Raw genomic sequence first — 26,080 nt, 5'->3', positions numbered from 1 at the left:
ATTTGTTTGTTTAAAAAAACACTGGTCATCTTTTTTAAAAAATATTTCTTAGAGAACTGAGAAACTGTAATTACATTTCTGTAACTTTAAGTTACAAGGGACATAAGTACTTTTTTTTTTTAACAGGAGATTTCATTTCTTTTCCAAACTATTTTATATTTGAAAGAACAGGGAGCCCAGATCACTTCGGGTTATATTTATTCAAGTTCAGAGTTTATTAGGAACATAAATGCTAATATCTGCCACATAGGGACAGACAGTATTAGCTGTTAGGTATTTAGATGAAAACAACACATCACTGCTGGTACCATGATTCCTCCTTCTTGCCATCAGAGCAGAACAGTTACAACCACAGACTTGAGGGTCACAGCTAGTAAGTTTAGCACCATTTGCTCCCTGTTAAAGAGTATCTTCCTTCAAAATAATCAAAAGAAAAATCCACCCATCCCCATCAAGACTTTCTGAGTGAACTCCTTGCTTGCAAAAGCTGACTGCCTGTGACCACGTCCAGAAGGCTTCTGAATAGTTCCAAGTATGGAGACTCCACAATGTCCCTAGACAACCTGTACCAGTGCTCAGTCACCCTCACAGTGAAAATAAAAGCGTTTGTTGATGTTCAGAGGGACTCACTCACCTGTGCCTCTGGTCTTGGCACTGGGCACCAATAACAGCCTGGTTCTGTCCTCTTCATGCCCCCCTCTCCTCAGATAGTTCTATTTATTGATAAAATCCCCCTTCTCCAGTCTAGGCTGAACAGTCCTGGCTCTCTCAGCCTTTCCTCACAAAAGAGATGCTCCAGTCCCAAAATCATCTTTGTAGCCCTTCACTGGACCCTACCCTCTTCAATATGTCCATGTCTCTCTTGTACTGAGTAGCCCAGAACTGGACACAGCATTCCCAGATGTGGCTTCACAATAAACAGAGGGGAAGGATTCCCACCCTGAACCAGCTCTGCCTACTGCAGCACAGGATGTCATCAGGATTTTTGGTGGCAAGGGCATATTTCTTGCTGAAATCCCCGATGAAGGAATATGGAAACCTTCCACATCATTAAAAAATGATTCATATGTGAATATAATTTATAGTGAGAATCGGAATGCCAGATTATCTAAGAAATCAAAATACTTTAGTGAAAAACAAGTGTTTTTAAAAGTCACGTTACTTAACAAACAGAGAAACTGCAGATTACAAATAGGTATCTTTCATAAAACTCTTCTGTTTGAGCAGAACTTCTAAAATTCATCATACTCTAGTCATTATGTGTTAAACAGGATTTCTATTTGTCTTTTGTCAGTTGTTTGCACTTGTTTGCTTTTTTTTTATTTTTGCAGGTGGGAGGGAAGTGTTGGTTTTGTTTTATGCATTTTTTAATAGAAGTTAAAGTCATAGAAAAAAACCTACATTGGAAGAGACCCCTGGAGCTGCAACCCTTGGCTCAAAGCAATGCCAATCTTCAATAAAATAAGGAGGGAAATTCTACAACCTGTCTTAGAAATTTGTTCCAATATTTATCTTGTGAAAATTTTATCCTTATTTCTAATAAAAGCTTCCTTCCTCACAATCTCAGTCCATTGATTCCACAACCATACACATCTGTGACAAGTCTGAGTCCATCTTATTTATAACCTCTCCCCCAATAAGACTGCTTTACAAATCAATAAATTGCCTTCCACCCACCACCTCCTATCCAAACCCCCTTTTCCTAAGGATGAACTCAGCTTTTTGTGTCTCCTTGTAAGAGCATTTGCTCCTGACCCCTAATCATCTTGTTCATCCTCTGCTCAACTTAAAATGGTATTTCAATGTTTTTCTTTTACTGGGAACCCAATATGCTGCTTACTTATACAACATAATTTATTTGAATCATATTCTTGTAGAACACCAGGAGGGCAATGAAATATAGCTGCCTATAGCTACACAATAGCCCAGACTCAGATACAATAAATTTTCTGAATTTTTACAAGCTAAGTCTTTTTTACCAATTCCTTACTGTCTTTTTTCTCAAAAAAAAAAAAAAATCATGAGAAATAATAACTATGTAGTGTGACTGGAATGCCAAGTAATGGTTCTGAAAGGCCAGCAATGAAATTCAGTTTCAGATACAGTAATTTCCAAAATCCTGCCTTTAGCTCTTCTGTGGGACTCTGAGATCAGGATAACAGCAGCAGACAGAGAATTATAATGATGGGAGAGGTTCACCTCTTTTGTAAACTATTGTTTACACTTTTTAAAGGAATTTCTTACACAGTACAGATGGCTGAAATAAAAATTAAAGCTTAAAGGTTGACCTTAAACAGATAATTTCTTACAATTCAGACCCCAGTAGTTAATCAGACTCCCAGTGCCGATGGACTCCCCACACTGGGGAAGAGACACCCACACACTGTACTAAAGTGGATCTCTCTTTAAGCTCACAGTGTTTCATTAAAATGTATCAAAAGAATACAGGTCATTTTGGAAGAGCTTACAATCTAAGAAATGTGATCGCAAGTTCATGGCTATGCAAAGATCATTAAAATTCTTCTTAGCCGTGCTATTAAAAAAATTTTAAAAAATAAAATCCAAAGTTCAACATATTGCGTGAAACATTCACTGAGGTCAACTTCACCACATCTCAAATATCTTCCATTATCTAGCACAGCTTTAGAAATGCAGTTTCTCTCATTGAGCCTGTCCTCACCCAGGCTCAAGTAGCAAGCAGCAGAGACAAACTGGTAAAATTGTTATTCTGGCTGCAGAAATTCAAATGCTGAGTGGGTGCCACCTCAGTTAAAAGTTTCTGATGGGAGCATGAGATGTGAAATGGACTCTGAGGATAACTGCACAAAGTCCTCAGGAGAATATCAAAATATTAAATATTAAACTCCAAATACTGAAAACAAACCAACCAGAAGCACTTCTACCCACAGTTATCTCTTCAGACATTCTGAAATCATTTCCAGTAACAGACCTGTCTTGCCATTACACATGTAACACTGTTGTTAGTATCATGCAACTCATTTTTCAGGCAGAAAGCCTGAAAAATACTTCAAAAATACTCCTAATTTAAAACAAGACTGTAACAGAGAGAGGAATTGTAGTTCAAATGAAGTTTTTCTTTCCTAAAATGAAACTCTCTTGCTCCAGCTCCTCCAGCTGTCTTTGCAGAAAACCAAAACCTATATGCATAGGGATACTCTCTAGGAAGCTGCTGGGAGTCATATACTGTAAGTGGCTAAGGAAAATCTTCCTCTCAAAAGAGAAAACAGACTTTGGAAGGCAGGCAAACTTGTACTCAAGATAATGAGATAACTTGTTTCCAAATTCCAAACAAAGTATTTCATTTCCTTCCTGCAAAATCAATTTTGTTCTTTATGGAGTATCTGTTGCAGGAAAGGATGCTGTTTGTGTAACATATCTTTTTAGTGGAGGTGATTACTTTGGGTACAAAACATCCCCTACTAACACTGTTCCCAACACAGGGTAATACAGACAGGAGAGCTAATCTTCTGTCATCCAGAAAGAATGGCAGGCTTGCTAAACTTATATCATCATCCCCTCTGAAACACAGTAAAAATCACTGTTAGAACTGATAGTTTATTAGATCAAAGGTACCATCAACAATGTCAATTCTGCCTGGTAGTGTTAACAGGAAAATGTTTTACAGGTTCTACCACTGGGCATCCATTTAACTTCCAGCACCAGCTACGCTGTGAAACTGCACATAATTTATCCGGCAACCTGTGTGTGTAGGAAGCATTATCCAGGCAAAACTTCTCACAGTCTGACAAAATGCTTTGACTTGCACTGTTCAGATGATCGAACAAACAGACTTTAAGCAATCATCGACAATAGTTTTTATCTTCAAACATGTTGAAGTGTAATAGTACACGAGAGCAATCCATCATTTAAGACCAGATTTGATAGAATACAAGTAAATGAACAATTACTGCATTTTAAACTTATACACATCTTGTCCATTAGGTTTAAGTATTAGTAAAGCTCACATTTATCTTACACATTTTTTTGCAATTTTGCCGCAAAACACTCCTAATGCTTCCATGGTGTCCATGGTAATGTCTTTGCTTACATATAGCTTAAATAGACATTCATTCCAATTAGGTGAAGTAAACAGAAAACAGCCATTCATAATTCCTCAAGTTACTGTTATCTTTTTTTTTTACATAGCAATCAACAGCCTTCAAACAGTTTCCAGTTAAAGTCTATCACATGCAGTTGATGACAGATAGGTGTGCCAACAAATTCTCTTCCCTGCATCATGGCAAAACCAATTTAATTACTCCCAGTAATATGCACAATCTACAAAAAAGCATTTAATAATAATTCCAACAATGTAAATTTGATAACTTATCGTATTTCTTTTCAGTGTAAATATATTGCTACTACTCTGCAAGGCTTCCTAAAGATTAATCTAGTATTTTTCTATACTATAAAAAACATTTGATTTATAATAATCTGACACACGCTATAATGCCTTCCAAAAAACTCACCTCAGATAGAAAATACTCTCAATAAAAGAAGATTGTATGAAATATTGCATAGTACTTCATATCAAAACAGAAAGGGATGTTGTTTAAAAACTTGCAGCACATAATTTTTTAAAAATATTCTGATTTTCTGTGCTTGTTTGTTACTTTTCTTAATTTCTTAAGATGCACTTGTCTAGTTGGCAATATTTGCTTTTTCATTGAGAAAGCAGCTGATAAAGGTGTTTTCTCATGTTTTTTACATAAGAACCACTATAGTGAAAAAGCAGCATGAGCCCTGGGACACCTACCAGTTCCTACTACTCTGCCTATGTTCAGCATGCTGTGTCCTTGCCATGAAGCATCACCTACCACAGATAGACAACACATTGTTATAATAATGTCACAAATAACTGTTTAAAGTTTTCTATGCAGCAGCCGAAAGAATTCAGAGACAACTTCAAGACACACAGAGTTAAATATTGAAGCTGTTTTCCCTATTTTGCTCTTCAAAACCCTAAACTAGAAAATCCCTTGAGTGAAAAGTCAGAGAAAGGCTACCATCCCTTCTAGGGTTAAAAGATGCTTTTGTAAGATTTTTAGGTCAGATTAACCTTTTGCTCACAATAGGGCCGGTTATTGGTTTTATTTTTTACTGTCTTTAACACAGGTAAAAAAATCAATATGAAGCGAGACAAAGGGCTCTGGAGGCCCTGGCTGCACCAGCTTTTGGTTTGGCTCATACACAATCCTACAACATGCTGAGGCTGGGAAGGATTAGCCTGCTTGTGTTGAGTAAACCGATGATACTCAATAAACAGTTTCTGTTGTAAACCCCTTAGGACGTGCAAAGCCACACTAGTTGGCATTAGACCAGATAAGCTGCCGAACCAGCTGTAATCTCATTTAGACCTGAGCTGATCCTCCTGTCCTTTCATTCCAAAGGATCAAAGCAAACCACTGAGGAGGCAGCTGTATAATAGCAGCAGTGCTTGCTGGATGCGGCAAACATTTCATAAATTCCTCTCCTTGAAGCAAGCCTGCACATAATCTACCCAGAGCCAGTTCAATCAATGGATTTCTGAATTCATTAGTCTTATTATTACAGGATAACTGTTTTCCCCACATAGTGTGGTAGCTGTTGCAAGCCAACTTTGTAAAACAGCTCTTACTGCTGACCATTTCCTTCCCTGATAATGTGCTTTTGCATTTTTGCAGTGCCACATGAAAATGATTTAAATCACTTCAATGCAGTATTTTTTTTAAAGACTAGAAATAAAACCAATTCCCGAATAGTCAAGTAGGAAGCCTTGAAATATAGCACATTCTTCCAAGCATAATTACTGGCTACCTGTTTGAATGCTTCCATGCACCAGTAATGATGACCAATGTTTTCTGAGCTCAAATGATAACAGCAAAAGTAGAGATTATATCATTGTAGCAGCATAAATACAGACAAAAAAACCCCAACAGATGCTAAAGGAGTAATTCTAAGAAAAAGACTTCTATTTGCCTTTTACTCTTTTTGTTTTCTGGAATTAAAAAGAAGAAATATTTTCATTGTTGAAGAAATGATGAGCACAACTTAGGAAAACCAGAAAACCACACAAGCAACAAGTCTTTTTAAACTAAGCAAAAATGAAAACCAAGGCATTGGATCAAATAAGACTAGAGGGTGCAACATTCGATTTCTATACCACATTTGGCGTTTTCACTCCAGTTGCAATTATAGATAAAAAATGTTATAGTATAACCTTAGAGCTTTAGAAGAACAGAAAGTGTAACTCAGAAAATGCATCAACTGATCTAATTCCCACCAGTGAACTCTGCAATACAGCATATATTCACAGATAAGTAAAATTAGATTTGTTACTTACATTGGAATAAGGAAAATATTATTAAAAATATTTTTCAGTCCTTTTAGTTGCTAATTATATTAGTCATTAATGTAAAGTTTTCTGATACAGCTACATTGGGGAAAAAAAAGGATGTAATAAGAATTATGCACTACAGCAGCAATTTTTTTTACGTCATATACAAGTAACATTACTGATTCTTGGATCATTCCTTGAGGAATAAGTAGTAGCCAGAGAACTAAGTTTGGTCTGCAAAATAGGGAAGGCCAGGTAACCCTTAGAGTTAAGGTAAAAATAGCAGTGTTTGTGACTTACTGTTATCTGCAGCCAGTATAAATATGCAGTACAATCATGCACAAACTGAGAAGTCAGGAAGATCCCTCACAGAGAACTGCTCCGAGTTTACAGAGCACAAGAGAAAGGTCTGTATCATCTTTGCAGTCACACCCTACCCTACACCACACAGATCTATTGAACATCTGTATCTGGCTGCTCATGTTTTTATTAGAGTATTAAAAGAGTCCATGTAATAAAAAGTATCAATGAAGTACAATAAAATCGAAGTTTTAACACATGCAAATGATTTTTAACTGATTACAGAGAGGTGATGTTTAGGATGAAACTTTTTCAAGCACTACAGCACAGATGTGCTAGAATATGTCAGAGGCAGCTGGCAAAGATGAACAAAAGGTATTTGCACCTATCATGTATAGATGTGTAAAAAACTCACCACACATCTCTTCCTCAATCACTTAGAAACCATCTGATGTGCTAGTTAATGATTCCCCTCTCTCCACTTCATTCTTCAGACATAAAGGGGTCCCATTTAACATAATCACTTAATAACAGCAAAGTGATGGGTATCAGAACCCTAATTCTTCTAATATTTGCAAAATCCAGGTCTTTGTAATAATAATAACACCATGATAGCAAACTGTAAAACTGTGTAATTATACTTTAATTGTATTGTGAGGCATGCATTAATCACAAAGTTTAAGTACCAAGGATGGAATTATAATAATTCTGTAAAACAAATTTAAGCTAGCTAAGTAGGTCAGAACCACTAGCATGCAACAGGAGACCTCTGGGAATTTATCAGTTAATGGCTATTTATGTGCAAATGAGTGCCCTCCAACCCTCCCAAATCCTGTGTAGCTGAAGGGTATTTCTGTTAACCAGGAGCATGCTTAACTGCTGAGGCATAAATTAAACCATTTATTGGAATGATTTTAATTCTTCTCTCCCCCCACCCACTCTTACTACTCCCCTCCACCCTCACTAGCAGCACAATTTACAGTATTAATTTACATGGAGATAAGATTGCTGAAGAGTTTTCAGAAATTACTCTGTTTCAAGAAAGAGCAGGACAACAAGAGAACAGGAAAGAAAAAGGAGCAAGAGACAAACTTTTAGTAAGAGACAGTAGCAATGCTACACTTAATCTTCAAATCTTCCAGAGGATAGGTTGAGCTATTAGAATTCCAGAGGTTCAGTATCACAGCAATGCATTGGAAACCCTTCCACAACGAACTTTAATGAAATTAAATTCTGCTTTACATCCTCACAGAATCCTTTAGGTTGAAAAGACTTTAAAGATGATCAAGTCCAAACATTAACCCAGCACTGCCAAGTCCACCACTAAACCATGTCTCAAAGTGCAACATCTCCTTTTTCCAATACCTCCTGACCAGCCTGTTCCAGTGCTTGACAACCCCTTCCATGAAGAAATTTTTCCTAATATCCAATCAAAACCTTCCCTGGTGCAACTTGATGCCGTTTCCTCATCTCACATTCTAAATTTGGAGAAGACAATGAAGCTCAAGGGGGACTGCATCCACTGTATTTTCTGTCGTAACATTCAGACTGTACACATATCAAAGGTCTTCTTTCAAGAAAGAAAACAACAAAAATTTCTTGTCTGCAAGAAAAAACACCTTCAATTTTTGAGTTTGACTTGGAAAAAGCTAGCCATTTTTCATGTCTTAAGAAAATAGATACCTTTACAAACTACTCAGAATCAAGATGTATTGAATTTTCACTGTGACGTAAAATGGGGATGATTTACAGACAATATAAATTATTTCTCAACACTTGATAATCATAGCAGTAATTCAGTACAGCAAGGCAAGGTAATGTAAGCCTAACTTCAAGATACACTTTAAGGCTTAAAATTTCATATGCTTGGGATTTCTTTTTCTTCTATGTGCATGCACACATATTCTTGGAAAGCCTGGGGTCCCAGAACAATAAAATAGTAAAAATCTGATTATCCTAGCATCAATTAACCACAGCTCCCTGTTACCCTAAACAGGGCCACATCTCCCCAATGCCTAATAATCACATTGTAAAATCCCTTGATTGCCTGAATATATTCACTCTCCCCACGATGTTTGGATGATCATGGTTGTGTTATAGTTAATTATTATTTAAGAGCTGATCACAGTACATAACACTTTCTGATGTCATCTTCACACCTAATACGAAATTCCACATAAATGTAACACACTGACAAATACACACAGTTTTTCTTCACCAATTCAGGCTGTTGTAGAATATCCATAAATATAAATAGGTGTGGTATGAATCAGAGGAATTCCCTGGGATCAAATCTTTAGCAGCTCTAAAATATTTTTAATAGTCATATGTGGAACACTTACTTAAGTATTTCCAAAGGTACATCTCCAGTAGCTAATCAATATATTCCTGTCCAGGAAAACAGAAGAATATCAATGAAAATATTTGGTTTTATTCTTGTGGTTGACTTTTTGTAAGGAAAACAAGACTGCAAAAAGCAGTAGAAGGAAACTTCACTGTCCTGGCAAGCACATCTGTACTTGCCTGTTCTTCCCTTCTCCTGCCCCTCAGTAAAGGATGACACATCCCTGGCAGCAGGATGTTCCTGCTGTGCGCACAATGGCTGCTGTGGCTGCCTGTGCAGCCCCTGCATTACCACAGAGAGAACCAGAAGCTTTCTGCCTCTTAACATGGATTTCCAAGCACACACATTAAGCCAGACACTTCCCACAACTCTTTGGTAACAGCCAGAAATTAATGAATGAACTATCTAACCAAAAATAAGTTCACTCCTGTATTTTCAGAAGCATTAGCACATCTGCATTATCAGAGCCTATGAGAAGCCCACGGTTACCTCCCCCTTCCCTACAGTGAGGGGTGCAGCCTTGATTACGTCTGTACCTTACAGCCATTGGCAGGGGCTCAGTATTGCCCTAAGGCTTTAATTAACCCCAATTAGAGATAAACAGGGCCTTCTGGTTGTGAAAAAGAGGAGGGAATAGACAGTACCTTCAGCTTATCAGACAACTAAGTAAACCACAAACTACTTTTACCTTTCTCTACTTGCTCCTCCCAAAAAAAAAAAAGTCAGGAAGAGGCCCCCCAAAAGTCCCCGAGATGATGCACAATGTATATGTTGCAGAGCATGCTCTCCTCTTTCCAGTTTGTTTTTAGGGAGGATATATATGGTAGCCTACTATTTCAGGCTCATTTTCCATTAGATGTATTTTCACTGTCCCTGTTTTAGTGCCACTGTAAAGAAAGCTGGAGCATTTAGCCATTGGCAATTAGTGACACTTGGACTTGCTCCAAGCCAAATAAAACATGGCAATGCACATCTACAGGCCCTGAATCAATGTCTAAAAAAGCATTTGCAAAGTAATTTTCTAGACAGATTTCAAGACTCAAACATAAAACCACTGAAAAGCCATCACATTTTTCAGCAGGGCCACTGTCCAGTGCATACAGGAGAAGCCATCTTTACACTTCCACCCCAGAAATTCCAAGAACAAGTAGGATACCGTAGCACTAAACAGGTTCAATTTTTCTCCCCCAATAGAACATGGAAATTAAAACAAACACTAAAAAAAGAAAATAAATAAGTTTGATTCCATAAGTTTCTCTTGAAGACTGCAAGAGTGCTACAGTAGCAGCCTATTCTAAATAACCACACTAAATGTCTGTCCAAAATTAAGACAATTCTGTCTTCACTGGCATGAAGAACAGCAGAAAACCTGTAACATCCTTTTACATACTGGGTAACTTCTAGCTTGTCTCAACTCTTCCTAGCTGAAATCACTTCCATCAAACTCATACAAACTGCCTACTTTAGTCATTCACTTCTGTGACTCCCTCTAATTTTCAATTTATTCATAAATATTTTGTAAAATGACATATCCAGAACTGCATACAGAACGCTGCAACTAAAGACAGAATAAGCAGCTCTTCTCACCTGCAGGAGTTTTATTAACACACCTCACAACAATATTTAATTTTTTTTGGTTTTTTTTCCTAAAGCAGAGTCACATTAGGTCCTGCTTCCTAATATCATACAGGCTGTGTGCATAAGAAACTCACTGTTAAAAGTTAGCCAATAGATTTCAAAATCCAAATTTTGGATTTTCTTGCAGATACTACTAGAAACTCACAAAAACATTCTGTAAACAGAGGTGAAAGCATAAGTAGCAGGTTCATTTCCCACTCCTTGTAAGGTACAAGGGAATCCACTTCACAAGCAATTCCAGTTCACAAACAATTCCAGTTTTTCCCCCTGCACTAGGCAGCAACTGCGCTAGTGCAGGGACAATAATGGACCTTGCAGGAATCTGTGCTGAGCAGGCAGCAAAGTCTACAAGCAAGGGCAGAAATGAGGTAACAGCAAGGGCAGCTACCTCACTTCAACCAACGCCAGATGTGAAGATTCCCTGTTTCTCTCACCTTCCCATACTTTGACAATATGGCTGCAAGTCAAGCATTCCATGTAATATTTCCATGTGTCCTTTCTAATTTCAGTATTTGGCCTTCACTATTTCTTCTTGTTGAGGATAATTTATTTCAAAATATCGAAGTAATTTTAAATGCTGGTTTTGTTTTCCATTTGAACACACAGAAATACTCTCTAATTTCTGGCTACATATAAAATCAAACCCTAACTTTTTTTCATCTAGTACGACTAGTTGTGCTAAACAGTTCTTCATTTTCAGTGATTTGAATGAATGCCATTAAACACTGATAACACTAATTTTACACAAGTAACATTGAAACCTTACACTAGTGATGATTTTTATGAAAATTTTCTCTTATTCCTATAGACTCACACCGTTTTACAGAAAATCTGTTTGTACTTTCAAGGCTGCTGTTTTCTTTTTTCTGATTTTTTTTTTTTTTTTTTGGTTAGGATACCCAGGAATGAGTATACCAGAAGTTATTTTATTTCCAAGAAGAAATTCAATCATAAGCAAAAGCATCCTAGGGGATGAAGAATCAAACAGTATATATCCAGAAAACAGAAAAACACTAAAGAATAAACAGAAAACACAATGTATTGAGATCCAACCCTTCTCTTCATTTGCTCATTGCTTTCAAGAGAACATACCAAATTGTTTTTGCTGATTAGACTTAGTAGCAAGAGAAGATGATGCTCGTAGGTTACAGCTGTCAGTAAGAGAATCGGAAATAAATTTGGAAAAAAGGAAGCAAGTGGCTATTTCTCATCACTGTAGTTATTACCCAGTTTTTGAAGTATGAGTGATGGTGGGGAGGGGGGGAACAAAACCCAGAAGCTTGTTCTACTGAACCACTGAACTGAATCTTTCAGAACTGCACAAAGTGCTTCAACCTATGTTGTGACAAGCATCCAGCAAGTGCTTTCCCTAGTTTTCATTTTCCTCCATTAAGACAAGTACATTCATCTGTTCAGTTAGCATAAGGATTCTCCTTGGAGTTGGTTCAGATTTTTTCCTCCACTTTAAAGGTCAACTTTCTTTAAAACACATAGGCACAAATTAATTCTCCTCTCCAGAGAGATCAATTCCTTTCACAGGGGCTAGCAATGGAGACAAGAGAGCAAAGGGAAATATTCTGGGTGAAGCAGAGCCAAATGTGTCTGGATCAGTGCACGTAATTGACTCGTCTAAACATTCTTGACACATGCAAGGCAGTGGCTTGCTCTTGTCCCAGAATGTACACTTGCTGTTTTATCAGTCACATTTCTGATTCTCTGCTAATAAGAGCCTAGAAACCCCGGGCACAGCTGGGCACTTGGGCAGGCCAGGGCAGCCAAGCTGTCGGCCCGGAGCCAGCCCGCCGTGCGCTCCCTCCATCCTCCCGCACGGGCTGTCAGTAGGAGGCAGCATCGGCTCTGCCAGCAGCAGCTCCGCACCGCAAAGTACTTGGGAGCGGGCTTCATTCTTCTGTCATTATATAAGCAAGATGACACTGTTCTCTAATCCAGCCAAAGCTGATAAGTACCATCAACCTGTCACTTCCTACATTTCAAATTCTAACATTGCAGCATCAAAGAGTTTTTACATTTCGATTTCTTTTGCTGGCAGCGGTCGGTAGCCTCTCATTCTCCCACGGTGTTCTAATGCAGCATTTGCACACCGGGGTTACTCCCAGCCTGAATAGCAGGTCATCCCCTACTCACTGAGCTCATCTGCAGCCCATGTGCTAGGCAATTTAGATCCAATCAGCCCTTATTTAGCTCAAGAGTAATGAGCAGCATAGTGACACAGACTTAAGCCTGACCCTCAGGACACTGCTCATCAAGCAGTAAAACTGTGACAAAATCATTCATCTTCCACCCGCTGGCAAGAAATAATACTCACACTCACTGTATTACTTTTTCAAGACATAGAAAAAAAAAAAGGTCCTGAATTTTCATGATGCGAGACATTAATTTGCAGAAAGCTGAATTCCCTTAAACCCCCCTGTTGCTATGAGCTCACCAGGGGGAAATAGGCCTTAGGAGACTGAAATGGAATAAAGAAAATTGCTTCAGCTTTCTGTTCATTTTAAATAAGCCTTAAATCTGACATGAGATATCCTAAAGAGAGAAGAAATATAGATCTTGTAAGGTAACGAAGAAACAATCAAAATTAAGAGATTAGAAGGCTACTTGCATATAATGATTTTATTGGCAAAAATATTTCTTTTGTTTAACATCCACAACAAAAAAAAACCCACTTCATATGAAAAGCCATTCTCACACCTCATGTGAAGAATAAAAGTAAAACTGAGAGGAAAGTTAATTTAGGGAAAATAGTTTCAGAAGTGAGAAACTTCCATCAGAAAACAAATCTGTGCTTTACGTCCTTCAGGGAGCACATACTTCTCTAAACAACTATAGGGATCCAAGCAGCAGGTTCTCAGTACACCAGGATATGATTTTATTCTTTTTTTCATGGATTTACCTTTTCACAACAGAAATCTTATACTGCTGTCAGGTAGGCTACAGAAAGCTTATGTGGATTAATTTTTGGTGGATAAAATGGATACAATGGAACACAAAAAGTGTGTTTCCATCTGTAGCATAGGGGACTGAACTGTGTATCTTCATGATTGATGTCTGCGTACTAGACTTGAGTTTCTTTAGCTTTGGGTATCTACCAAGACTTTTTTTGAACATCAACAGTTAGGTTTTTTGATAGCTTTTAATGTTTCAGTGTGTTCTGAAGTGATTCTAGAATAGAACAGTAGAATAGAATATTGCAGTAAGAAGGGACCTAGAATGACCATCTAGTCCAACTGCCGAAGTAATTCACAGCTGATCAAGAGCTAAAGCAAATTATTAAGGGCTTTGTCCAATTGCCTCTTAAACATTGACAGGCTTGGGGTATCAACCACTTCTCTAGAAAGCTTGTTCCAGGGCTTGACCATCCTCTCAGTAAAGAAATGCTTCCTAATGTCCAGTCTAAGCCTCCCCTGGTGCAGCTTTGAACCATTCCCACATGTCGTATTAGTGGAGCCCAGGGAGAAGAGCTCAGCACCTCCCTCTCCACTTACCCTTCTCAGGAATCTGTAGAGAGCAATGGGGTCACGCCTCAGCCTCCTTTTCTCCAAACCAGACAAGAACCAAAACCTCAGCTGCTCCTCACAGGACATGCTTTCCAGCCTTGTTGCCCTCCTACTACGGCAAGATGCTATTACATCTTAAACACCAACGTGCAATTAATGTTAATCAGTTGTTCAACTTTCATGTGTCCACCTACTGATTCAAGAAAATGGACACTGAGAAGGGGAAGTGAATATTCTTGCAAACCTGAACCAGTGACAGACGTATACAGGAACTTTCTATATGCAAAGCATTAGGTACACATTTCCAGTGCATGCTGTTGTCTCGTTTCATTTCTTTGCATAGTAATACTCTCAGAGCAGAGGAAAAACAATTAAAGCAACACATTAGTTTTAGTTAGTCAACTTTGAAGGTCAGAATACAAGGGACAAAGATGTAAAACATTATTTTAGACTCCAACAAAAACCTGAAAAAACCTCAAATCCCACAGAGTAAGAAGAAGAAAAGAAAATTCAGTTTTAATTACCAGAGCCACACCTTAAGGCAACAACTGTAGCTAAGAACATACACTGTATTACCTGAGAAGGTGGTAACAGATTATTTTTAAGGATTCCTACACAGGAAACCTCTCAAAATGCTGTTATATTGTAAAGCAGTGCTTGCTTCTCATGCATTAGAGCACTTAGAAACTAGATTTTCATTACACTCCTTTAAACACCAATTTTGTTAATGGGATACTTGAACTTCAAAGAAACCATAACAATACTTTAAAGGATAGGTCAAGTTAGCATAGCAAGGCATACTTGCTCCCTAAGCATAAGATATTTTTTGTAAAGTGAAAAAGGAAGGATCTATTTCCTTTTTTTCACACAGATAAACAAAGTTCACAGCAACTTTTAGTGGTCATTCATTAAGCCTGGGAGATCTTTGAGCAAAACTAACATCTTTGGACTCTCAGTTCAGTGGCTTAGTCCAGAGTTGCCTTCTGTACTTATCAGGGCATCACAGCTGGGAGCTCTATACATTCTCACAGGATGGGATGGGTAAGAGAAGACTCGTGATCTTCCAAACTCTTCTGAATACAGTTTTCAGAAGCTCAACATCAGAAAAAAGATTTTACAAAGACTAACACTATAACCCCTGAGGGGGAAGAAAAGGAGGGAGGACCTTTCTGTTCTCTCCTCCTGAGCTTATCTACTGACTTACACAGTAATAGAGAGAGGGAGAGATGCTTCTGTTGGTCTCTAAAAAGCTTCCCACAGGCTGTTTTGATGGCAAGTATAACACAAAAAAAATTACAAATGACTCTACATTTCCATAGCAAAGATATACTGGATAATCCATTCCTATTGTGGTTTCTCTCACTACCTCAAGGCTAAACACACTCAGATAGAAACATCCTGTTACCCATGGTCCAATTATTAATGTAACTTTCTCCTAGAGACAGGTTTACTTGGTCAATATTCCTGTAAGAGCTTATGAAATTTACACACTGAAATTTTCAAAAATTAGCAAGAAAGTACAAATGGGCATAAATGCACACAGACTGTTTTCAAAGTAAAATTACCATTTATGATGGTATCAGGTTAGTGGTACTTCTCATTTCTCCTCCAAGTCTCCCTGAAACTAGGCAAAGATGTTTGGAGCACGGCAGTGATTTTACACCTGGGCATGTACTCACATTTTATAGTGCTGTAACTCTGTGCTAACACTCAACAAAACTCAAATGCCAGGATGACAATAATAAGAGAAAGCGCATGTCAAACAATACCCCATTACAATACAAGACATTTTAGCATGTTTCAAACACTTCTTTTAAGAATAATATATTGCAGTGCCAGCACCTACAGCCGATTTCTCAGTCTTGTATCCATTTTTACAGCAAGTTCTGTCAAATCCATTTAATGCCTGTATTTTTATTAACCTAGGGCTTCTTTTTGTGCCACGAGGCACACAGATGACAGATAGTGCTAGAGAGTTGGAACAAATGAAAGCACACATGGGCAAACATCCTGCATTTACCTTTCAATAAAAAACAACAACAAAAACACCACCAACAAAAACCCTAAAAAACAACAACAACAAGAAGTCAGGATTTTAAACCATTGCTTAAAAACAGGAAAAAAGTAAAGGAAAAAACTTATGTCTGAGCTAGAAGCTGAATGCTCCAAGTAAAAATAGGAAGGAAGTACTTCACATTTTGATTTAGGGGAGTTTCTTGATTATTTACTGTTTATTTTACATGGTTTTAAGAAGGAGACTGTATTAAAATACAATCTTACAGTTCATAGTGAATGTTACTATGAAGATCAAATACTTGCAAGTGCCAGCAAGTAGCATCTTGATTTCAATTATCCACTCACCACATATCAAAAAATGATAAAAATGAGCTCCTGTCAAGACATAGTTCTATTTAAATATATGGATTCCAAAATAATCATAATGGTAACAACCAATAAAAAAGCAGTTTAAGAAACCTTATTTAAAATAGTCTAACCATAGGTAAATACAACAATCAAAAGCTACCAGTACTTTTCTAGCAGACAAGAAAAATACCAGAAAAAGCTGGAATGGGTTATTTTAAAACACTGTGGTGTAAAAATGGTGAAGGTGGGGGTCTCTTTTCAGATGTCTTTTATGAAAAAAGAAAGAAAGAAAACAAGCGTACTTTCAAATCCTTGTATGCCAAGTTTTAGCCCAGAGCAAGTTTTCACTGCTATGGTACAAACCCTTGAAAATAAAGGTTTATAATGGAAATGCTGACAGACCCTTAACTATAGCGGCATGAATAGCTATAATTAAAGAAGAGCTTTTGGCTACACCTCACTCTGAAAATGAAAGACTAGAATTTTTACAGTATCCTCAAATAAAAACAACTGGGAAACCTGGAATGAGATTCCAGCAATCCAACAAGATATGTTAAAGGGGACTGCTAAAACTATTTGACATTTTAAGCTTTAAATATTGAGGCATTTAGTTAACACAACCAAGTCAGTATTTTCATAATGCTACTTAATCAGCAATAAAGAATGCTCCTGTGAGCCATCATCTGGGGTTAGCAGAAAGTAACACACGAAGTTATTATTTCCTAACAGCCTAGAGGGAGCTGCTTGTCTCTTTAATCAGTGATCTCACTTCCTTCCTACCTGTAAATTCCCTGTCATACAGTTTTAAAATTATTAAGAGTGCAGTGTACAGAAAAATTACTTTTATGAAAGGCCTACTATCTTATATCAGCCTGGATTTTATAAACAAGCGTTTCACCCTTATCTGAATTTGAAAACAGACCAGGCCTAATCAGTCTGGTCAATTCAATAATATTTTAACATCTGGTTAGCACAAAATCATCCATATCTTCTGAATCAAAAAGGTGTTTTTAGTGTTGTTTTATTTGCATGGCAACAGAGAACTGTTTTCAGTGAGTCTGTCAAAGCAACAAAATCACTAACATTTCCCTGTTCCATACAACCTGAAGATCAAAGTGTTTTGTAAGTGTTAAGGAATTTAGTTCTTCTGTAGATGGGATAAATAGGCTTGTAACAGTAACTAAATGTATAAATACAGAAACTGAAATAAAGAGCTGTTAAAAGCAAGGCTCTAAAAATCTCTCTCATACTAATTACTATTTGAGCATGTTGGTAATTCAAATATCTCAGAAAAACTACTCTTTATAAAAAAAGGTACTAATATTGTCCTGTACCTTATCTGTGATGACCTGAGAAGTCTAGATTGAACTTGCATGCCCTCTTCTCTGTCTTACAAGAGGGCCACATACCCCCCAGTCCTGGAAAGCTTAAAAATAATGCCAAGTTATAAAATAGGCAATTTTTTCACCAGTCTCAAATTTCTCCCTATTTTATCTTTAAAAACAACATAACAAATGCTGTGTATTAGCTAATGGAGAAGATGTCAAAGCATTTTTGAAGTCTCCAATTTATTCCAGGAAACACATTCAGTTGAACTGAAATAATAAATAATAAATCAACTAAACTTAGTTTTGTGCTTCATCTTTTTTCAAAAGACTGCCTGAAAAACAGTTGTCTTTGGATCTATAAGCTATTGACAGCTGCAGTCAAACTAGACAATAACAAAGAACCTAGTTAAAGAGAGATCTTGCATATGGGCCTCAGTATTCCTATTATGCACTCTTCCACAGCTCTTTACACATATTTCAGTCTTGCACATTTGAAGTAATGGCAGATCAATAGCTGCCTCTTAATATCTTATGAAAAAAAAGCAGTTTGGGCTTCAAACTGGAGGACTGCTTCTCAAAGGCATCAGCAGACAAAAAATATGCTTATTGAAGGGCACTGTGGATGTTGAAAAATGAACTAGTACATCAAAGCAAAACTGCTTGAAAGTGGTAAAATATGATTTCCTTCTTTCCCATCGAACCCCAGACAAGTATTTAAATCTCCATAACTGTAGTATTTGAATGCAACCTTGATGAAAAAAAGAAATTAGAACAAAAACTCTGAAAAACAGAATAATATTCAATTAAGAAACAAAACCAAAAAAACCCACTCCCCAGCCCCCACTTACGTAATTAACACAGACAATAATTTCTACGTTTCCTGTATCAAATGAGAGATGATATTGTCTGAAATAGTAGCAACTGGATGACTTTCTAAAGAGACACTAATTCATAACAAAATATCAGGATGTCAAACCTAATCTGAAATAGTAAGGAAACATTTCAAAGATTCTATATGCACTGAAGTATTGGTGGGTTTTGAGATTGAACGTATCATACACAGACCTTCAGAGATTTCTCTTTCCTTTTACTCAATTTCAGTAAAAAATTAATAGGAACTACAGTTTAACCCTAAAAACAAAATGCTAGTCTATATCCACAACTTAACTAAATAACTTACCGAAGTCTGGCTAGAACAACCTGAAGAAAATTCAGGACCATGCTCAGCTCAGCTCCTCGACACGCAGGCAGCAGCATAGTAAAGCCATCATTTAGCAGCTTTTCCTCAGAAAGGCTCAAGTAGCAGCTGGTCTCAAACACTTCCTGGGCACCATCAATGTAGGTTGAAAGTAGAGTCCAGAGATTTTGTCTCTGTGTGTAGTCATTTTTGGTTACTAAAAACTCCTTTGCCTTCTCACGGAAAGCATTTGAGATTTTCTCGGCTAGGGCACTAATGTCCATGTTCTTCTCAACATAAATTAAAAGGAAAGCAAAATGACCTCTCCAGATGAGAGCTCTCCGAGACATGGTGATGGAGGATGGAGTCAGGAAATCCAAAAGATCCAACACCCGACTCACTATATCTTCTGTCTCCGCAACAACTGCCAGCATGAGGAACAGGTTAAAAAAGTTCTGCAGCCCCACTTCTGTCAGCTCCTGCATTCTTTTCCGATGGAACTTGGAATAAATTCTACATTAGAAAAACAAACAAAAAAACCCAGGAAAGAGAAAGTTTCTTAAAGTATGCAATTTTCTATCTTCTTGAGTGACTAAAACTGTATTTTCATGCTTTCAGTTTACAGTTATCCACTTCTGGTAACCCTTAAATTTTATATACTCTTTTTTTCATTACTTTTATGGCTACTGGAACAAACATGCTCTTTCAGTTTCTGCTCCTAATTTAAAGCACACGTTGTTTCCAATCGGAGGTGCAGCCTAACCCTTCCCCCCTATCTAACCTCTAGTAAGAAGCGGAGCAAAATGTTATGAGCAGACTCTCTCTACTCTGTCTGTGATGGGTGTCCCCCATACTGTGCCTTCATATCAATCAAGTTTAGCCCATGAGGGCTCCTAGGAAGAGAAGCTGTCAAGTGGCATCTCTTTGCAGCAGCAAACCATTCTGGTACACCAACTTCTTCCCTGGAAACGTCCTCATTTCCACGTGGAAATCAGCTACTGGTTTCTGCTGTTATGTTGTAGTGCAGCAGCTGCTGTGATCAAAGTCTCACCTACCAAGCCATCACTGCAATAAAAGGAAGATTTCTGATGGAAAATTCCTTTTCTCCACAGTGCTTTGCCAAAGTCTGTATCAACCTGTACTGCGCACCTATGGTATGGATGGGTTCTAAAGAAAACAGACAAGCTAAGCTGAGGCATTTGGAAAGAAATCTCTCTCCAGGCAGGAAGAGGTTAAGAAACGTTATCTGTACTGCTTATAGGACAGTGCTCAAGTCATACACAGCTGATGGTGACAAGCACTGCTACTTCGAAATTTTAAAGCAGTTGACAAGAAGGAAAAAGCAGATCTTTTCTGGGACCTTTGCTTGGATGTGGACTCTTAAACGAAAGTCACCATTCCTACAACAGAGGAGTAAGATGAAAACAGCTTGACTCTTTGATTTTTGTGTTTAAAACTTCGGGTATATCCTTCACATTTAATTTAAAGTAAGTTCCACATACAGTAATTAAACAACTCTAAGTGCTGTTTTCCTATTCTGTCACCTGGAAAAGAGTTGGAAATGGTGTTGAGGTTATCAAATCTAGCCACCAAAAATTACAGCATATCCAATTAATGTTGTTTAGTAGTAAATTACTACTGACAAGCATATATGCTTTTCATGCATCCATTAATGCTTGGTTAGCTGCTGAAAACAGAGTTCATCCCAAAATCATAGCTGTAGACTGTTAAATTTTGCTACTTGTGTAATTGATATTTTCAAGATAGAAATGATGAATACTGGTTAAGCAGACTGACACACTGTGTGTTGTGTATTATTATTTCCCCTCTTAAATTAGGGAAAGTAACAAGCTATAATAGCACAAAAATGTAAGTGTAATTCCCTTTCAGTAAGAACAGAGTAGGCTAATTAAAATTTTTTTTAAAAAAGCAAGACACTGATACAGAATCCAACAACATATTTGTTTCTACATAGTTGCAATGATTTATAAAACCAAAATTTAGTGACTATAATAGCCTCTGAAGTGTACATAGACATTAGGCATACTGTTTTTTCTGATAGCCAAGATAACCCTTCTTTCTTAGAAGAAAAACACCACATAACTTTGTAAGGTGTGTATACACCTGGGCATTTTTAAATGTTTATTTCTTGCATACATGAAGAACTTACTAATGCTTAATAGAACTTTAATTTATGTTATTAATACTTAATAAAATCTTTTTAAACAACTCAAAACCCTAAACCAAAACTATTTTTGTTTTCTGTTTTCTCTATCTAATGAAAAAAAATTACCAAGTCTGTATTAATCATTACAAGTGCTATCCTCATTACTATAAGAAAAGTCTCATGGATTCAGTAAGCATCTAAAACATCAAGAGTTTAATTTAGAGCACATATATTTTACGGTTTTTTATATCATGACTGACTGTACTTAATTAGTATGTTTCAAAATTAAGTGAAAAATTTAAATCCTCACAAAAATACTATGAGAAATTTTGAAAACCACTGAAAAGAAGTGAAATATTTAAATGAAAATACAGGTCTAGCAAGTGTCAGTCTGCATGTTCTTGAACAACACATGGCTTACATCCAGCTCAAACACAATTTCTGTGCTTTAATTACATTATCTGTCTGGCAACTGAGTTGTACCACTGCACTGGTTGCCAGTCTACCAAATTCCTGGCCAGTGGGACGAGGTAAATCATCACACACCATGAATGCCAAGGTGATTTTTGGACCCAGTGACAGCCTCAGCTGGCAACAGAAACTTCAGGGAACAACTGCTTTCTTCAAATTATAAATCACCCTGGATCTGTCACCCCCTTTACTTTGCCATAAGCACAGTGCCCTCTGCCTTGCATGTAGCTGTAAGGGCCCCTGACTCACTACACTTCTTACAAAATGAGACAAAGTAAATAGCATCCATACCGTCCTTTAATTTGTTTCCAAGGATGCACCCCATTGTTTTCTTCTTTCATAATCCGTGCCAAAATGCTGAGGAAAATGAAGTAACTGTTGCTGGACTTGTACAGAGAAGGGATCTGCTGTTCGCAGCAGCAGCGTTTCACCAACTCAAGCATTGACAAAGAAGTCTTACTAACATTTGCCAGATCCTTCAGACCAAGCCAAGGAACAGTAAAGCAGCTGTTCTGAAATAGATGAAAACCGAAAATACTATAAATAACAATAAATGCCAATATTTCGAAGGCAGTAAGATGCACTCCTCCACACAAACAAAAGGATATATTGTTCCTACCTCAGCTAAAACAATAAAAATGCATTGTAACTGTGTGCAAAGTATTTTTACAAGATCTTAAACTGAGTAGTCCTGATGAAAAATAAGAGTTGAAATAAATTATCATATTCTATTATTTCATAATGTAATGGACCATAACAAATTTAAACATGATTTCATTAAATAAACATAGCAAATTTAGGGATACTGCCATTGACTAGGTAGTTTTACAGAAGTACAGCAATCAAGCTTGGCTACAGGAAAATCAGAATTAATCAGCAAAAATCAAGGACTATCTACATGCAATTCTACATTTTTATGTATTCATCTACTTACCAGATTCTTGCTGTAATAATCCCAGAGTATGGTGACAATAGATAAGTTCAAATCCCAGAAACTACACAAAGTCAAACAGCACTGAAGATGCATTCGTAACTGTTCTTCTAACACACCAGTCTTGAAAAGGAAGTAAGAAATTAATTGTAGGAGAGGAGTGTCACCTCATCTACACATAAACCCAATACTACCAGACTGTTCAAAGTAATTTCCTAATATAAAAATTATTTTTAATTATATACTGTTGAGTAAATGCATCTGCTAATTCATGCAATGAACTCAAAGATAAAGGCTGACAATTGCACCCTGCAAACCAGCCAATGCAGTAGCTCATCCCAGAATCATAGAATCACAGAATCACTTAGGTTGGAAAGGACCTCTGAAAAAGTTCACAGGGAAGAAAATAGGAAATGCCAAACAATTTGAATGCAGTGAAGCATTCAGGTTGTAACTGTGGGATAATGAAAGTGGAATTCTTCTCATCCAGCTTTTGGTAGCAACAAAACTGAACTTTCATTAGATGTAGAATATTAAGAGCTCTATGCTCTGGCTGAAATCATGTGTTTAACCCAGCCTATTCTAGGCATCTACTTCAGCATAATTCCTGTAAGGGCTTTATTATCTCCACTGCCTGCAAAAGTGGTTTAATGGACCAACTTGTGTGCAGTTGTCCTAAGGGTAGACTTTTACATGTGTGGGTCTAACACCTCCCCCATAGCAAAGGGGTGGGAAGTAGATGATCGTTAAGGTCCCTTCCAAACCAAAACATTCCATGATTCTATGACTTACAGTGCTACTTCTTATGACTTACTGTGTCTTGGAGTGGCTTTTTTTCCTGTTTTCAATGTCACACAAATGAGTTTCACTCATTAACTCATCTCTACCTGGCTATTACATTCATATGGAAAACTTGACTTGCTACACTTTATCACAACACTGCAAACAATTATGCAATCACCCACAATAACTTCTAACCAAGTCTGCCTTCTCTTCTCATGAACAATTATTGTAGGGCATGCTTCTAAAGTGGTCCATTCCTAAAACAACTTGAAAATTGAAAAGACATTTTCAGTTGCCATAGAAAATTATATATTCAAGACATTATGTGTAAGATACAGAACCCAATGAAATAGGAAAGTAACTTTCCAGTAAAGACTCATTAAAAATATACAGAATCATAATTCAAATGTAATAAAAATGCCTACAAATGAAAGGTGATACTCAAGTGTTTTTTATACATAACTATGAAATCAGTAGACTTCCCAAAAGATAACAATCTCGCACCAAAACCAAGGGACAGAATAGCTGCTATTTTTTTAATGAATAAAAACAGGTGTCTTGATGTAAAACAAAAAACCTGCAGCTGAGCATATCTATTTCTCTAGAGGGATCTACTGGGTTACAAGGATGTAAAAAAAACCAAACAAAAAACCAAAACCAAAAAACCCACAAAACTTCAAAACAAAACAATCCCCAAAAAACAAAACACACAACATTCAGGAAGGGAATGCTTAGTCTTGAAGTTGTATTTTGTGTCTAGGGTTATGTTTAGGATATAATTCAACAAACAATGACTGCTTCAGTTAAAGTAATTCAACAATAAACATTGCAGCTGAGCAGCTTCAATTAGAGCCATTATTTATCTGTCTAACAACAGTTTTAGAAACAGTTTCCAAAACCAAGATAGCACTGAAGGCTTTATCTCAAATTTAATATGAAAGAGTTATCCAGACTTCAAATATCCCTGGGATTAATGGATTCTCTCATTGCTCTTTTGCTTAAAATGGTCTCCTGCACTGCTGGAAATACTATCAGAACTCTTGAGGTAGTCAGCTTTTAATTTATCATAGAAGGGAGGAACACCAGATACTATCAAAATGATAGTACTATCTAAACATAACATTTTTCTCTTATGACCTCCTATGTAGTAACAAAATTGGTTTTCCTAGAAATCCAAGAAATATTTCTCTACCTCTTTTAAGGCAGAATTAAACAAAAAATACAGTGAAAATATAACAAAATTGAGGCAGAAATGAAACAGCACAAAGCATTTATTTTCCAAAATGAGAAGTCTAATTTAAAGACAGACTGCTATTAGTTCTTGAGAACCAAAAAGCTTTTGATTCTCACAATAAAACTTCATAAACACAAATGCCTCTTACACTGACAACCCATAAATTTAGTCAGTTTGATGTTGCCTAGTAGACAAGTACAGTTACGATACCATTACTACTACAACAATTTCCATTTTGTAGTACAAATAGAATTATACACCTTCTTTTGGAAGAGAATTACAAATTACAAAAAAAGTAGGAAATACCTCGTGCAACTAGTTTCCCCAAAAATGCCCTTTTTTGTGATAGAACTGGGAGTTTTTTCACATGAGCAATTTTCTTCAACTCATCCATCTACAACTTAAATAGAGAGTGATTTGTGGCTGAAGAACTCAGCTGCTGGCCAACTGTTTGAAGCTGAAAGGATACATCCAAGGAAGCAGCACACTACACTTGCCTAGGTATCCATGATTGCTCGTATCTTCTCACAGGGTGTTTTTGCTTCCCATCACTATTGATCCCGTAAGATGAACAGCACCTTAACATCTTTTCCTTGCTCAGCAGCAGGATGACTGTAACCTTAAAGGAGTCCCTATCTGGAGCAGGGCACTGCAGCACCCCTCTACCACCTTCACCTGGACATGCAACACCTTCTTCAAGTGGTCTTCATCATCCAAAATCCATCATATCATGGATTAACATGCCTTAGGCTCTCTACTGCCTACATGGGGACAACTAGATGCAACAGTATTACTGAAACTGAAGAAATGCTGCAGATTTAACACTGATTAGGCGTTTTTGTATTCCAGTAATTAGCTGTCCTAAGGATGTTAAAGCTAACTCCAGCTTCTGCTGCTTCATGATGCTCTGTTACCCTCAATGGCTGCAACAATGCCTATTAAACCATCTTTTCACAGCATGGAATTTGAAGCTCACATGAAGAGAAATTAACAGTCATTGACAGGAGAGAGATTATCAATTTACATAACAGATGTATGTTCTGCACCTTTTTCAGACGCTTTTGAACACACAAAACTACACATACTTGATTTCTTCTAATTTCCTCCCATTCAGTGTAAATTGCCATTCATCTGAGCATGTACAGTCTAGAAGCTCTAGGGAAGTTAGGGAGTAACAAGCACAAGATTATGAGGTTGATGAACAGAGTAGTAAATATGATTAGTTTTTAAGTTCCCATATACCTAAAAATGAAGTTTTTAGCTACCAATTCCAGCCCTCTCTAGCAAATAGGTGATTCAGCACTATTATTTCTTTTAGTTTATTTTGCACAGCTATTGCTGTGCATCTTTAGTAGATAACAGTCTATATGCTGAAAAGGATGGCTCAGATAGGATTTACTAACAAAGTCATGCCAAGTGTTAATAGGCAGTATCATCAATTCTGTCCTGCTGTTCATTCAAAGCGTACTATTATCAACTTTTGCTTTCTTT

General features: G+C 37.1%; 1 protein-coding gene across 1 annotated transcript in view; it reads right to left on the bottom strand.

Annotated features, from left to right (window-relative positions):
* Positions 1-26,080, bottom strand: part of MMS22L (MMS22 like, DNA repair protein) — a gene marked incomplete at both ends in the record, with an annotated part of 88,753 nt that overhangs the window by 36,459 nt on the left and 26,214 nt on the right. The window contains 3 exons of the mRNA XM_082276758.1: positions 19,007-19,516; positions 21,933-22,153; positions 22,576-22,695. Coding sequence (XP_082132884.1) covers positions 19,007-19,516; positions 21,933-22,153; positions 22,576-22,695 — 851 coding nt within the window. The remainder of the gene's footprint in view (positions 1-19,006; positions 19,517-21,932; positions 22,154-22,575; positions 22,696-26,080) is intronic.

This window comes from Coloeus monedula, assembly GCF_965178545.1.
Source record: "Coloeus monedula genome assembly, chromosome: 2".
Lineage (NCBI taxonomy): Eukaryota > Metazoa > Chordata > Aves > Passeriformes > Corvidae > Coloeus > Coloeus monedula.
Note: the sequence above shows the minus strand (reverse complement) of the source record. Positions and strands in the feature narration are given on the sequence as shown.